This window comes from Mus pahari, chromosome 17 (assembly GCF_900095145.1).
Source record: "Mus pahari chromosome 17, PAHARI_EIJ_v1.1, whole genome shotgun sequence".
NCBI lineage: Eukaryota > Metazoa > Chordata > Mammalia > Rodentia > Muridae > Mus > Mus pahari.
The window spans coordinates 64,931,057-64,946,301 of record NC_034606.1 but is presented as its reverse complement, the minus strand read 5'-3'; the positions used below and the strand labels follow the sequence as shown (position 1 = coordinate 64,946,301).

General features: G+C 49.2%; 1 protein-coding gene across 3 annotated transcripts in view; it reads left to right on the top strand.

Annotated features, from left to right (window-relative positions):
- Positions 1-15,245, top strand: part of Slc11a2 (solute carrier family 11 member 2) — a 36,095-nt gene that overhangs the window by 9,790 nt on the left and 11,060 nt on the right. For 2 of the 3 annotated variants that reach the window (XM_021216237.2, XM_029548093.1), the window contains exons 2-13: positions 1,283-1,354; positions 3,218-3,366; positions 4,135-4,260; positions 6,093-6,212; positions 7,828-7,934; positions 8,697-8,767; positions 8,868-8,935; positions 10,520-10,675; positions 11,110-11,268; positions 12,420-12,506; positions 13,162-13,281; positions 13,419-13,568. In XM_021216237.2, coding sequence (XP_021071896.1) covers positions 1,321-1,354; positions 3,218-3,366; positions 4,135-4,260; positions 6,093-6,212; positions 7,828-7,934; positions 8,697-8,767; positions 8,868-8,935; positions 10,520-10,675; positions 11,110-11,268; positions 12,420-12,506; positions 13,162-13,281; positions 13,419-13,568 — 1,347 coding nt within the window. In that variant the 5' untranslated portion in view covers positions 1,283-1,320. The remainder of the gene's footprint in view (positions 1-1,282; positions 1,355-3,217; positions 3,367-4,134; positions 4,261-6,092; positions 6,213-7,827; positions 7,935-8,696; positions 8,768-8,867; positions 8,936-10,519; positions 10,676-11,109; positions 11,269-12,419; positions 12,507-13,161; positions 13,282-13,418; positions 13,569-15,245) is intronic. The other variant, XM_029548094.1, reaches the window with a different exon arrangement.

The window sequence follows — 15,245 nt, the reverse complement described above, 5'->3', positions numbered from 1 at the left end:
CCTCCCCTCCCCTCCCCTCCCCTCCCCTTCTCTCTGTGGGGATTTGTGGGGGTAGATAATCAGTAACAACACTCTCTTTCCCCGTGTATCTGGAACCGAGACAAAGATCACCTGGTAGGAAGGCCCAGAGTTTAAAAGCTCAGTCTTATGGGCTAGGGAGACGGTGCTAAGAAGACAAAGACCTGCTGCCAAGCCTAAAGACCTGATCATGTTCCACCCTAGGGACCCACATAATGGAAGAAGAGAACCAGCTCTGTCTGGCAAGTTAGGCTGCACCCGTGCCCTTGTCCCTGCAAAAAAAATAAGTAAATGTAAAAAAGTTGAGCCTTTTTGGTGAGTCCTAGTTGAGGGTATGATGGATGGCTGTGTTAGCTTCCGGTGCCCCCCAGTCCGGCTGGTGGGAATACAGCACCTTCATATGCCTCCACACCCAGAGAAGCGCCATTTCCCATAGATGGAGCCCAGAGAATCCCACAAATAGGGTGTGCTGGTGCCTCAACATTCTCGGAGGCCCTTGGGCAGTCTAGCCTGTGAGTGTTTGGCTTCTCCCAATTTCCTAAGGGTTGGAGTGAGGCTGGAAGTGACTGGAGTTCTCCCTCTAGGGAATAGTGGCCATCCTTGAAGGGTGTCTGCCATGCCCTTCCAGAACACTGAGCCATGCATTTCAGTTGTTAGATAGGCCAGAGAGTTCTAAACTATTTTCCTTTATTTTTTTATTCATTGCTGCAGTTGCTTTGTTTTGTTTTGGGACAGGATCTCATGTACCCCAGGCTGGCCTAACACCGGTCTTATAGTTGATGGCCTTGATCCCCTGCCCTCCTGCCTCCATCTCCCAAATTTTGTTACTACAAACCTGACTGCTTTCTGTCCAGCAGACTATTTGATAGATGTCAGTTAGATATTTAGGGTGATACTGAGGCAAAGTGTTGATGATTGGCAGCCTGTTTGTGCATAATAAAGCAGATTGGCTACCTGGAGCGCTGGCCCACGGGAGTGGGACCCAGCACCCACGAGAACCAAGTGTGGGCCCCCAGCACTGAGGCAAGTGCACATACCTCAGGCTGGTGGGGGCTTGCTAGCTCCCAACCTCACCATCTTTCTGGTCTCGCCTTTCATTGTTTCTGTGAATGTCTCTAATCCTGAAAGCGGTGATTATTTTCTGGGCTAGCTGATTGAGTTAGAGAGATTGTTTCTTTCCTACATACCTTGTTTCTTTCAGCCATACCTTGACAAAGTGTTAGTTCTGTCGTAGCTAATTTTCCCCATCTCTTTTCTCTTACAGAATCCTATTCTAAGAGCACAGATCCTCAGGTATCTACCATGGTGTTGGATCCTGAAGAAAAGATGCCAGACGGTAACTTACAGCTCTGAGCCATTATCTACATGGGATTGGGCTTTAGGCTGCCCCATCCCTCTTGCTGTCTGTCCAGAGAAGTTCAATTAGAAGTCTTTTATCTGGTGACAGGGCTGGAATGAAAATGAATCTATAGTCATAGAATTCTCCCTCGTATCTTATCGCTGACGGCCGCTGAGTTGTGACTAGCTGATTTGGTACCTACAGCAATAATACTTGCAGGGGCAAGGCCGTTTGTACCCAGGCTGGGCAGTGACCTCTCTCGTGCTTGCTCTGTCTGCCAGTGATTGAGTGGATGGGGCACAAGCTGACATCCAAGGGCGAGTCCCCCATGCTCTGCTCTATGCTCAGTCCTTCTGGATAGGAGGCCCCCTCTAGGACCCCCATTTCTTTCTGACTGGTGAAGATGGTGTAGACCAGTTTCCTAGAGCTCTCATTTTGGGGGTTGGTTATAGGGATTTATGGGAAAGAGAAGAAAGCTTTGTTTTGTGGTTGGGCCTAGCCATGTGGTGCCTGTGGCTAAGTGGGCTTTGTGTGCTTCTGGTAGGTAGATCAGCCCTTTCTGTTGGGCCTTCCTTCCTTGCATTTAAAATGAACTGTAAAATACAGACCTTGTGGAAACGCTGCTGTCAGGTGTCTATGAGTCCTGTTGTCACAAGGTGCCGGCACCCGTGACCACTAGCCCTTCAGCCCTGTGTAGGCCTTCGTCAGGACTCTTGTCTGCCCTTCCTGCTTGCCAGTGTCCCCTTGAGTCTGACTCTGTCAGGGCTGTCCAGTTCTTTTGTGTTGTGTGTCATATCAGAGAGTAATCCTTAGAGTGGGTCCTACCCAGTGATGGCACAGGATGTCCTAGTAAAATAACGTAGTTTCTCTTAAGAACTAGATTCTAGGTAAGTAGTGGGCCTCCTGCGTCAGTGTTGAGTCCTAGGTGTGAGTCGTTTGTTTGTTTGTTTGAAGTCAGAGTTAAAATGCAGCCCAGGCTGACCTCAGACTCGTGATCCTCTTGATTTAGCCTTACAAGCATGGCAGTGTTCTTAGAGGAAAGTGAGGTGATTCTAAAAGTTATCCAGTGGGCATAGAAGTGTAGAATAAGGAAAGTACTGTGACATTGATCAGAGAAAACTCAGAGTTGGGAGGAGGTAGGGCATGGATCTGACAGGAGAAAAAGGGAGACTTAGGGACGAGTGTGACCAGTGCCCCGTATGACATTCCCAAGGGGTTAATAGAATGTTACATTAAACTGACCTAAGACTGAGAGCGCGCCTAGAAGCTTTTACCCAGGCTGCCCCTGCAATCTCCGTCTTCCTTCCTTCCCTCCAGCGTGACAGGGCAACAGGCTTGTGCCACAGTCACCTTGTCTGTCCGTTTCCAAACATGTGCACGGACCACCTGTGACCTGTGGGGACGTCACTTAGTTACAGAGTGCTTGTCCAGCGTGATGCCCTGGGCTTATCCTTAGTGCTACAGGAAACCAGGTGTGGTGGCTGTGATCCTAGCACTTGGGGCTTGGAAGTAAGAGAGAGAGGGTCACCTTCAGAGTCATCCTGGGCCTCAGCTGGTCTTTACTCATTAGATCCTCTCTCTAAGTAAATATCTACATGTATACATACATACATACATACATACATACATACATTTACTTACAATGTTGATTAATTAATGAACTGTTTAGGACACACTGTACTAAACCCAAGGTGGCCTCTTATGTACAGAGCTGTAAGATGATTTAGCTTTGGGTCTAAGGCTGTTGTCAGTGACGGGGAGGGATCGAGTACCAGATGCGGGTCAGGTGTCGTTGGGGTGAAGAGCTTGAGCTCAGCATCACTGAGGATACTCCTTGGTGGGTTTGTTATGTTGATTCAGATGGTGCTTCTGGGGACCATGGAGACTCTGCCAGCCTTGGCGCCATCAACCCTGCCTACAGCAACTCTTCCCTGCCACATTCCACCGGAGACTCTGAGGAGCCCTTCGCTACCTACTTTGATGAGAAAATCCCCATTCCTGAGGAGGAGGTCAGTGACAGTCTGTACAGGGGACCCTGTGTCCTGGGGAAAAGGACAGTTCTTCTCTCGGCACTCGTCAGCCGCAGGCCTCACTTAGGCAGCCGGTCTCTGGCAGCTGCATTGTTTTGGTCATCAGGACAAACCAGGCATTGTGGGGAGGCTTCAGGCACGAGGCCGAGTGGCCTTAGTGAGCATGGCTTATTTGTTTATTTAATGTATGTGAGTATACACTGTAGCTGTGCAGATTGTTGTGGGTCTTCATCTAGTTGTTGGGAAATGAATTTAGGATCTCTGTTCGCTCCAGTCAACCCCACTTGCTCCAGCCCAAAGATTTATTTATTATTATAAATAAGTACACTGTAGCTGTCTTCAGACACACCAGAAGAGGGCATCAGATCCCATTACAGATGGTTGTGAGCCACCATGTGGTTTCTGGGATTTGAACTCAGGACCTCTAGAAGAGCAGTCAGAGCTCTTACCGCTTAGCCATCTCTCCAGCCCCTGTGTTCTTCTCTTCGAGTGTGGTTTTGGTCCTGTGTGGGAAGTGGGTGGGTTCAGTTTGGACCAAGTTGCTTATGGAGAGCAGGTAAAGGAAGGACTCCCGCTGAGAGAAGAGGCCATCTTATTGGTAAAAAGCGGACGAAGTGGTCGTGAAACGAGGACTCATGCAGTGCCCACCCTGATCCTGTGCCGCTGGTGTTGCTTCTTGACGTGTGATAAAATGGTAGAGACGTTAGAACGGGTGATACTCAGACCGCTTTCCTCTCTCTTTTATAGTACTCTTGTTTTAGCTTTCGTAAACTCTGGGCATTCACGGGGCCTGGCTTTCTTATGAGCATTGCCTACCTAGACCCAGGAAACATCGAATCTGATTTGCAATCTGGAGCAGTGGCTGGATTTAAGGTGAGCTCCAGTTTGACCCTAGCTGAAAAACAAATTTTCATTGTTGTTATTGTTACTGCTGTGGGTGGACTCTTGGACTTCGTGGGCTATCTTGGATGGACTTGCTGGGATCTCCCTGTCCTTTTGAGCATTCATTAAGCTCTTACATCCCTTCTCTTGCTCCAGCCCAAAGATTTATTTATTATTATAAATAAGTACACTGTAGCTGTCTTCAGACACACCAGAAGAGGGCATCAGATCCTCATTATAGATGGTTGTGAGCCACCATGTGGTTGCTGGGAATTGAACCCAGGACCCTGGAAGAGCAGTCAGTGCTCTTACCCACTCTAGCCCCCTTCTCTTGTTCTTACTGAGCAGCCTCAGGCTGTCCCTTCAGGGAGAGTTGACTTCTTGAAAAACACAGGTTTGAGCTGTGCATGTCTACTTATGTGCACTTATGTGCAGGTTCTGTTTTCTTTTTTTCTTCTTTTTATTTTTGTTTTTGTTTTTGTTTTTTTGAGACAGGGTTTCTCTGTGTAGCCCTGACTGTCCTGGAACTCACTCTGTAGACCAGGCTGTCCTCAAACTCAGAAATCTGCCTGCCTCTGCCTCCCGAGTGCTGGGATTAAGTGCTGCGCTACCACTGCCTGGCTTATGTGTAGCTTCTTCGTAGATTATGTGCAGATTCTTTGTAGCACTGATGAAAACAACAAGTCAACTGCAAAGCTTATAAACACTGAAAATATAAAAGTTAGGTATGCCATGAATGAATAAAGTATATACAGATAATAATCTATCCTATCTATCTATCTATCTATCTATCTATCTATCTATCTATCTATCTATCTATCTTAGTTTTATTTGAAGCAGGGTCTTTCTACATAACTGTCCTGGAACTCACTCTGTAGACCAGGCCGGCTTCTGCTTTCCAAATACTGAAATAAAAGGTGTGCACAATCATGCCTGGCTCAGATAGTCTATTTTATAAGTTACTACCTATGGGCATACAAAGATCTACCACAAGGCATGCAGTTCATGGTAGAGCTATTCTCCATTGAGAGAAACAGGCAAATGTAGTGTATACATGTATATGTATACAAATATACAAATAAGTGTCAAAGGCAAATGTGCTGTCACTCCTGAGCGTATCAGGTCAGCTGTGGTGTGTGTTGTGCTTCTGCACTGCCACCTGAGCTCTGAGCTCCAGGCGTGGTTGCTTCTGTGTGAACAGTTTTTCTCTCAGTAAGTGATGTATTCATGTGGTTCATACGTTGTCACGGAGTAGGAAACTTGGTATCTCCAACCTCCTGTCTTAGTTACTTTTCTAATCCTGTAACAATGCTGTGACCAAGACAAGTTATAAAATAAAACAAAACAGCTTAATTAGGCTTACAGTTTCAGAGGGTTACAGTCATGCTGGTGGCAGCAGAACCACTGAGAGCTCATTGTGATCACCAGACAGGAAGCAGGAAGGCCACTGGGACTGGCCCTCAAACCCTCCCCTGTGCACATCTCCCGCAACAGGAGCGCACGTTGTGTTCCTTGCCAGACACTTCCACCAGTTATTCACACCCATGAGCCCATGGCCGTTCTCATTCCAGTCAGCACACCTTCCTCACTGTCCCCATCCGAGTGCACAGGTCTGCATTGGCAGCGACACCTGTGTGAAAAATGCTGCGTGGTCTTTTGTAATTTCCTTAGGAGAGACACCAGCTGAGAGACACAGAGATGTAGTCACCTCATGGGTCATGTGTAAAAACTGATGCAGAGCTCGGGTCCATGTTCCTGACCTGGCTGGGCATTGGGTGTGTTTCCCCTCAGCTTCCTAATGAGTGTTGGCTGTGTCTTCTCAGTTGCTCTGGGTGCTCCTCTTGGCCACCATTGTGGGGCTGCTGCTCCAGCGCCTTGCAGCGAGACTTGGAGTGGTCACCGGCTTACATCTTGCTGAAGTATGTCACCGTCAGTATCCCAAGGTGAGCAGCATGTTGTCCTGACTGTCCACTACCTTAGAGAAATCTGTGTGTCTGGCATCATGTGCTGGCCCCAATCTGCACCGAGCTGTGGAGGACTTGGCGTCAGTGTCCCTGAAACTAGAAGTACTGAAGGAATCCTACCCCCTCTCTCACTGTCAACCCATGTCTCTACCTCACAATCTAACGTGGGACTCGATTTTTTGTTGTTGTTTTGAGACAGACTCATGTAGACCAGGCTGCCGTTGAACCCTGTGCTTAGCCAGGATGGCCTAGAACACACCTAATGCCTGCCTCCTAGAGTTGGAGGCACACACCAGTTTCCTTAGTAAAGTCTGCATGAGAAAGCATCTACCAGTCACTCTTGTTTTTGAGAAATATGTTTTAATAAAGTATATGTTGTAAGAGCTTTGGGTTTGCTGAGTATTAACAGTTTGCTCTGCCCTGTTTTACCACCAGCTATGTGGATGGCTGCGATTGGAAGACCCTGGGGGCGGGCGGTGCTGCAGACTGCAGTCAGGCCTGTGGCTGAGACCGTTTTTAAGTTTATCTTAGATGGGAAGTGGCCTCCCTTGAGTGTGCCCTGAATGCTGAAGTCGTTTCTGACTGCGAGCATGATGGTTTTGTGTTGTGTATTTTCTTCTCGATTCTCCTAGGCTGGTAGGTTGGTCGGTCAGTCATCAGTCAGTAAGTCTGTCTCTGTGTGTGTGTGTCTGTCTGACTGTCTGTCACTCTCCATCTCTGTAGCTTAGGATGTTCTTGAACTCTTGATCATCCTGCTGGATCCTGAGTGCTGGTGTTGTAGGCATGTGTCACCCTTTGGGTATCAGCAGGCTTTCGAGTGCCACTAAGCCAGCACTAACTCAGTTTGCCTTTCTACTCATCTGCTGGTCCAGATCTTGTTTCCTTGTTTTCTGTTTTCTGTCTATTCTGAACATTTACTTTGAGCACTTTTAAACAGAGATTTTTATTTTTTAAGATTGTATGTATGAATGTATTTTGGAATGTGCACATGAGTGTGGCTGTGAGGTTCAAAGGCTGGAGGTGGGGTGGGTGGAGGCTGGACCCGTGAAGGAATTGTGAGCTGCCAAACACGGGTGCTGGGAGCTGGCGTTTAATCTTTCGTCTTCTGCAAGAGCAGTATGTGCTTTTAACCACTGAGCCATCTTACCTTCAATACTTCTGCATATACCTTTTCACTTTTTGTATATTATTATTAAATTCAAGATGATAAAGTCTGTCCCGTGTTTGTTTTGTAATCGTAGTTATGGGCGAGTTAGAGGTTTTAATTTCTCATTTCCTGTTCTCTTAACTCCCATTTTGAGCATATTTGTATATTTATTTTCCTCTGTAGCTTTTTAGATTGTTTTTAGGCAAGAGGGTAAGTGGGAAATAACGAATAGAAATCCCGCTCTTCTGAAGAGCTGGGTCGGCCCCCTGACCCTGCTTCACAGTCTCCCACAGGAAGTCCTTTTCTACTCTGTGGCTGTGTAGGGCTGAGTTCTGGGAGTTTTCCAGTCTGAGGGCTATGGATGGCTGTGGGTTTGTGACAAAAATCTGAATTCTGAACAAAGAAAGTTCGTAAAATGAATTATCAGAACCACTCTTTTTTTTGTAGGTCCCACGGATCATCCTGTGGCTGATGGTGGAGTTGGCAATCATCGGTTCTGACATGCAGGAAGTCATTGGCTCAGCCATTGCCATCAATCTCCTGTCTGCAGGAAGGTGGGGGCGGGACTTCCTTCTAGAACATTGTCAGTCCTAAGCTTGGTTCCAAATCCAGAGTGGAAATGAAAAGCCAGCTCGTTTTAGGTGTTCAAGATTCAAGTAGTCTGGAGCCGCCTTATCTCTCAGCAGATGTAGCATGCATCTTCTAGTCCCAGGATGGGTTGTATGCACTTCCATTTAAATGAAGTGAGCAGCATTTTGGGGTTTTTGTTTGTTTGTTTTGGTTTTTGTTTTTTTTGTTTTGTTTTTTCGAGACAGGGTTTCTCTGTGTAGCCCTGGCTGTCCTGGAACTCACTCTGTAGACCAGGCTGGCCTTGTGTCTTGGTTTTTAGAGACAGGGTTTCTGTGTAGCCCTGGCTGTCCTGGAACTCACTCTGTAGACCAGGCTGGCCTCGAACTCAGAAATCCGCCTGCCTCTGCCTCCCGAGTGCTGGAATCAAAGGTGTGAACCACCACGCCCGGCTGTGAGCAGCATTTTGTGGCACAGTTAATTATTTGCAAGGCTGCTTATTCCACTGCACAGTGAGGTCCTTCTGCATATGATGCATGCTTTTCAGCTGTGTCCCACACGTCTGACACAGAGAGCTCTCGGGGGGGGGGGGCGGTGGGGGAGGGAGTTCCAGTGGATGGGCTTCAGCTGCTGTGTCTCTGCCACTGTTGCTCCTCCTCAGGACCTAGCTTTCCCCAGTGTTTGGTGTTGGACAGGATGTGAAGAAATCTTCATTGGGTTTTTAATCTCTCCTCTTGTCTCTAATCTAGGGTTCCCCTGTGGGGCGGAGTCCTCATAACCATCGCAGATACTTTTGTATTTCTCTTTTTGGACAAATATGGTAAGGCCTGGAGCAGGTGGGTGACTCCCAGCCAGCAGCTTCGGGCACAGGGCTGTGGGGACGGCTGTCCTCCGTGCTCACTTCTGCGCTTCCCCCTCAGGCTTGCGGAAGCTGGAAGCGTTTTTTGGCTTTCTCATCACGATCATGGCCCTCACGTTTGGATATGAGGCAAGTGTTGCAGGCTGTTGGTCAACTGTTTAAAACAAAGTTTCATTTGTCTCACTTGTAATCTTTTATTATAAAAGCAGTAATGGCAGAATAGTTTAATTGTATTGAATCAGCAAAAAGCCAGATACTTCTGGGCTGCTCTGGCAGGGGTATAGCCCATGGCAAGGGTTCATGTGCAGGAGGCCTGAGGAGACTTTTGGGGGCATCAAAAATGACTAGACTCCACAGGACCTTTCAGGACCATTTTTGGTCCCAGGTTAGCTGCCCTGACACAGAACAGCTTTGGAGTGGGTAGCGAGGAGGCCATGGAGTCATTGCTGACTGCCAGCTCAAAGACACTCTGTGCTTACCATGGCCAAAATTAATCACAGCCTGACTTTCCTGTATTAAAACAGTGATGGTGAGCTGGACAAGGCGGTGCACACCTTTACTGGGAGATGGGCACCCTAGTCTCTGGAAGTGTCAGGCCGGCTTGATCCACCTGGAGAGTACCAGGGTAGCCAGGGCACAGAGTAAGACAAGAAACTGTTGATGAGTTATAGGTGACTGATGATTTTCCTGCCTTGTTCCTTACCCATCCCCAGGGATCAATATCATTATTTGCACTTTTTAATGTCCAGTTGTTATAAACTGGTTTTTACATAAGGGCCTGCTTAGACATTTAAAAGATAACTGGTCTGTGAGTCAGTTTCCCCAGATTGTCCCAAGAGAATTCTAGCTTGTCTTTAAGAGAAATCCTGACCTGAGAGGAAGTTGGAGAGAGCAGTGCTCAGGGATGACCCCCCCCCCACCTCCCGCACACCCGTATGCTCAGGGAGGACCCGCTCCCACACACTCGAGGCAGGCAGCATCGCTGGCTTCCAGATGAGCAGATGAAGAGCAGCGTGGGGAGCAGCGTGGGGTCAAGAACTGGACTGTTGTTGTCGGGCCTGTCGGCAGCTACAGTGATGCAGATACAGCAGCCAGACCTTCCCCAGTTCTTAGCTCAGAATACTGTGGTCTCTGCATATCTGCGTTGTACTTTTTACAGTGTGATGTAACATTCAGAATATACAGTCCTGGGTCCTCTGAGCCCCATATTAGTTTTCTTTGTGTAATTGTAACCAAATAAACTGTGGAAAATAACAGGAGGAGGGAGGTCTGTTTAGCTAGGGTTTCAGAGGGCTTGGTCTGGCCTGTAGTTCCTTGGGCAGATGTGTGTGGGAGACTCACTCTTTACCTCAGTGCAGACAGGAAGCAGGGCATGGCTTGCCCCCATTGACCCACATCCAGGTAGGCTACACCTGCCGGTGTTCCCACCACCTCTCCAGATAGTAAAACCAGATAGGGCCCGAGTCCGGTTATGAGCCTGGGACAGGCCGTTTATACTCAGACCACATCCGCCCTTCCTTCCATTTCGTTGATGATGCTGAGGTCTGACTCAGGGCCGTGCGCATTATGTCGAGCACTTGCTGACTCCACGTTCTCCATATTCCGGGCAGTTGCTACAGAGCATTGGGGGAGGAAAGGCTGCCAGCGTCTGCCTAGGGCTGTTCTCCTACCTCGTGCTGCAGTGAAGGCTAATGGTATTGTGTTGCTGTGTAGTACATTACAGTGAAGCCCAGCCAGAGCCAAGTACTCAGGGGCATGTTCGTGCCGTCCTGTCCAGGGTGCCGCACCCCTCAGGTGGAGCAGGCGGTGGGCATCGTGGGAGCTGTGATCATGCCGCACAACATGTACCTGCATTCTGCCCTAGTCAAGGTGAGCCGCGCCCCTCGGCATCTACTGTTAGAGCTCTGAAGGAGCAGTCTTTTTCAGGCCGGCTGGCCAGTGTTTATCACCAGGTTGACTAGGAGATGTTACCCACAGAATGCTGGGCTAGTGTTCTTCAGGAAAGGCCTGGAAGTCTCGAGGTGGGGAGGAAAAGAGGGCTTTCCCAGCAAATCAGGCGTCCTTTGCTGAGGTAGTTCAGAGACTTGGAGGTTAGTCTGTGGGAGCTCAGGAGTCACATGGTCACTGGCTCCCCCATTTGGGGGTTGTGCAATGTTGTCAAAGGTCGAGGAGCCCTCATGGCTCAGGGAGCTGAGGCCTCCTTTTTCGTCTCGTCAGTTGTTTGTCTTTCAGCTGACTGCAGACTTCTGAGTTGTTAGAGACTGTGCATCTGGTGGAAATGACCACCACTGTTCTCTCTCTAGTCTAGACAGGTAAACCGGGCCAATAAGCAGGAAGTGCGGGAAGCCAATAAGTACTTCTTCATCGAGTCCTGCATCGCGCTCTTTGTTTCCTTCATCATCAACGTCTTTGTCGTGTCCGTCTTTGCTGAAGCATTTTTTGAGAAAACCAACCAGCAGGTGGTGAGTGCAAGGTCCTGGGTATGAGTGCCAGGGTCATGGGTGGGAGGTGAGTACAGAGTCGTGGGTGGTGAGTGCCAAGGTCGTGGGTGGGGGAGGTGAGTGCCAGGGTGAACTGCCTGCTGGGGTGGGACAGACAAGAGGAATGACTTGGAACCCAAGGGAATCTGTCTGAAGCCTAGGTGTTACCCACTCATTGTCACAGTCAGCCAGTCTGTGGACACCTGTTAGGGGCTGGGAGGAGCTGGCCTTGGACTCACACTTGCCTCCTGCTCTTATCCTGGCGTTTCTGTTCCTTCCTGTTAACTTCTGCCAGCCCATCTGCTCCTCCTGATGGTTGAGCTGAGGCCAGGTTACAGGGAGTCCCCCAAACAGAAGCACAGGCTATCAGGACAAGACTCTGTGTCCTCTTAATTCCTGCTGCCTACGTATTTTGTTAGTTTGGTTTTTCTTTGAGTTTTTTGTTTGGGGTTGAACCCAGGACCCTGTGCACGCATGTACGGTGCTAAGCTGGCATTCCACCTCAGTCTTGCCCAGATTCCTACCTCGTCTTACCTACCGCTCTTTATTTTACAAGACCTTTGACCCCTGATGTCTCTTACATTTGGAGCCTTCTGCTTTGTCTTCTCTTTTTTGTTTTGATTTGAGTTTTGATTTTTGTAAAAGGTCTCACTGTGGAGCCCTGGCTGGAGACTTGTAACTCACTCTGTAGACCAGGCTGATCTGGAATTCACAGAAATCCACCTGCCTCTGCCTCCCAAGTACTGGGATTAAAGGTGTGCGCCAGGATACCGGGAATTTCTTTTCGTTTTTTTTTATGTAGGTTCTCCCTGTACAGCCCAGTCTGGCCTCAGCCCTGAGGTTCTTCTGTCTCAGCCTCTGAGTGCTGCCACGGAAGCCCTCCTAGAGCTCTCGCTCCTCTTGTTTAACTTACCATGCGCCAATGTTTGTGTAGTGCCGTGTACACGCTCAGTAAACCTTTTGATGCTTTGGGATATTAAAGCCTGGGGAAGGGTTGCAGGCAGCAGTGCGCCGACTTGTCGTGGCCCTCCTGGGGCATGTCCTCCAGCTTGTCTCACGGGACAGATAAGGGAGCTCTTATCTGGTTCTTATTTCTGAAATATAAATTGTTCTTAAACTGCTTCGGGTTTTAGGTTGAAGTCTGCAAAAATAACAGCAGCCCCCATTCTGACCTCTTTCCCAATGACAACTCTACTCTGGCTGTGGACATCTACAAAGGGGTAAGCGTGCTATAGCATGCTGTTTGCGCCCTCTACTTTGGGGGAGATGCTAGCATAATCTCTGGCCTTGGAGTTCATTTCAGATCTGAGCATAGCTCCTGAGTATCTTTTATTTGGGGGGCCCATATGCCAGGAACACATAGGGCGGGGTGGGGGTGGTAGCTGGTAGAAGTGGGCTGAAAGGCTGCACATCGGGGACTCCTAAACTCCGAGGACAATGAAGTTGTGCAGGTGTTGATTGGAATGGCAGAGGAGGAGCTTAGTGAAGTTGGATCACTAGCTCTGCTGGCCCCAGTGATCCGCCCGTGACCACAGGAAGAGAGTGCACTGCACTGTCTGTCTGTGGGCCTCCCTCCATTTCCCAGAAAGGAGCATCAAGGAGCTTGTTTGGGAAGTGTGGGCTCTGCCTCCTGAGTGTGAGGTAGAGGTTAGAGATGAAGGCCCTGGAGCACAGAGAGGAGGGAGAGCTGGGCTGAGGGATGCAGGGCACCAGCAGAGTGAGGTTGGAAGCCCCCAGGTCAGATCAGTCAGCGTCCCTTCCGTGCAGTGCCCGGCATGATTCCAGGTGTGTTGGTGTTCCAGCAGAGGGAGGTGCTGCCGAGGGCTAGGTGTTACCTAAGCAGGTCACTGACGAGCCTGTCTCTCCCTCTCCCAGGGTGTTGTGCTTGGATGTTACTTCGGGCCTGCAGCTCTCTACATCTGGGCAGTGGGTATCCTGGCTGCCGGTCAGAGCTCCACCATGACCGGAACCTATTCTGGCCAGTTTGTCATGGAGGTGTGTGCCGGGGTGAAATAGAGGGAGCTCGCACAGCTTGGAGTGCTTAACCCCCCATGCTTCTGAGGGTTCCTGACTTGCCCAGACAGCTCTCGCTCCTGTCACATACGGTCACCAGCTTCCATGCTTCCATCCAGGGATTCCTGAACCTAAAATGGTCGCGCTTTGCCCGAGTGATCCTGACCCGGTCGATCGCCATCATCCCCACCCTGCTTGTTGCCGTCTTCCAAGATGTGGAGCATCTAACGGGGATGAATGATTTCCTGAATGTTCTGCAGAGCTTACAGGTGAGCAGGGAACTGGGGAAGCCCGTGCTGGATTTAGTCAGCATTGACTCACCCTTGGGTAAGTGCCAAGCCTCACGCTGGAGCCTGGGTCCTAGGGGTGGCCGAGGGGAAGGGAGGGGCATGGAGGTTCATTAGTGCAGATGATGAGCTATGCTTAACATGCACATCACAAAGTGAGACACCAAGACGGCTCAGGGGATAAAGTGCTACCTGTGTGGTTGTCCAAGCTTGACCTGGATGTGAGCCCATGTAGAGGTGGTAGAGTGGCTCACAGGGTTGTCCTCTGACTTCCGCATTCAGCCATGGCATGGGCATACCCACCCATCCATCCATCCATGCATCCATGTCTTCTGTCTGCCTATCTCCTCACTCAGTCTCTGCCCATCTCCCCCTCACGCACACAGATAAGTAAATTAATGACACTTAAAAGTCCACTGATTAATGAGCCTTGTAGCTCATTAATGCAGCAGGGTAAATCATTGACTGAGTTCTAAGAACACTGCTAAAGCCTGTGGAGCTTACAAGACAATCACATCCAATATGTTATTTATTTATTCTCATCATGTGTGATGCGTGTAGCTTTGCTACCCCACCTAAGCTCCGGTTGGGACCTCGCTACCAACCCCCACACAGAGAATATTGGATCCACAGAAAAAACCACACACATTGCTCAATTTCAACTTGCCTTTTTGGCACAGTTGCTGGTGTTATTCATCTCCCATCTGGAGAAGCCTGCCCTTCTCAGTGCTCTTAGCTCCACACCTCTCCACCTGCCGTCAACTTAAGCTGCTCAGTTACATTTAGTTTCAGCTCAACATCCCAACCACCTGCCTGTAGAAGTGGCCTGTGGCTACTCTGCCCAAGAATCACATGGCTTCTTGGCTTTTCTCCAAAAAGCATGACATATCTCTTGCCTCTGGAGACTCAGAAGTCTGGCCTGTTCATCAGCCCAGCAATTGGCCCATGGCTTCTTTACTGATAGATCAAGAACCAATAGGTAACAGGACCTTCGCATCAGAACCACTCCTACATATGTTTATCAGTGTTTTACCTTTGTGTGTGTGTGTGTGTATGCGCCTAGAGCCAAAAGAGTTCAGAAGAGGGCATCAGATCCCCTGGAACTGGAGTTATAGACAGTTGTGAGCTGCTGTGTGGATGCTGGGAACTGAACCTGGGTCCTCTGCAAGAACAGCCAAGCAAGGGTTCTTAAGCACTGAGCTGTCTCTAGTCCCCAGTGTGTTGTTTTTTGTTTAAACAAAGGCACTTAAGATCATGATTAGTGCTGAATTAAAAATAATGTTTGGCCAAGGCAAGGTGATCGGAATAACTGTGACCTGTGGCGTAGGCAAGATAGGGCTCGTGATTCCTTTCTGTGACCCATGCGGTGTCTGTGGTATTCACGTACTCTGGGAAGCAGGGATGTCAAGTGAAGAAGCTTCCATGATGGATGTGGAGGGGGATGGCGAGCCAGAACCAGGCCAGTGCCAATAAGCAGCACTCCTCCAAAGTTCTGCTCAGGCCTTGCCCCAACTTGTCAGTGGTATCCTGTGACCCAGAGGTGTAAGCCAGGTAACCCCTCTCCCAACACTATGTCCCCAGGTTGCATTTCATCATAGTGTCTTACCACAGCTTCAGAGAGGAAACTAACATGCCGTGCAATCCCTGTGATTCTGTTTT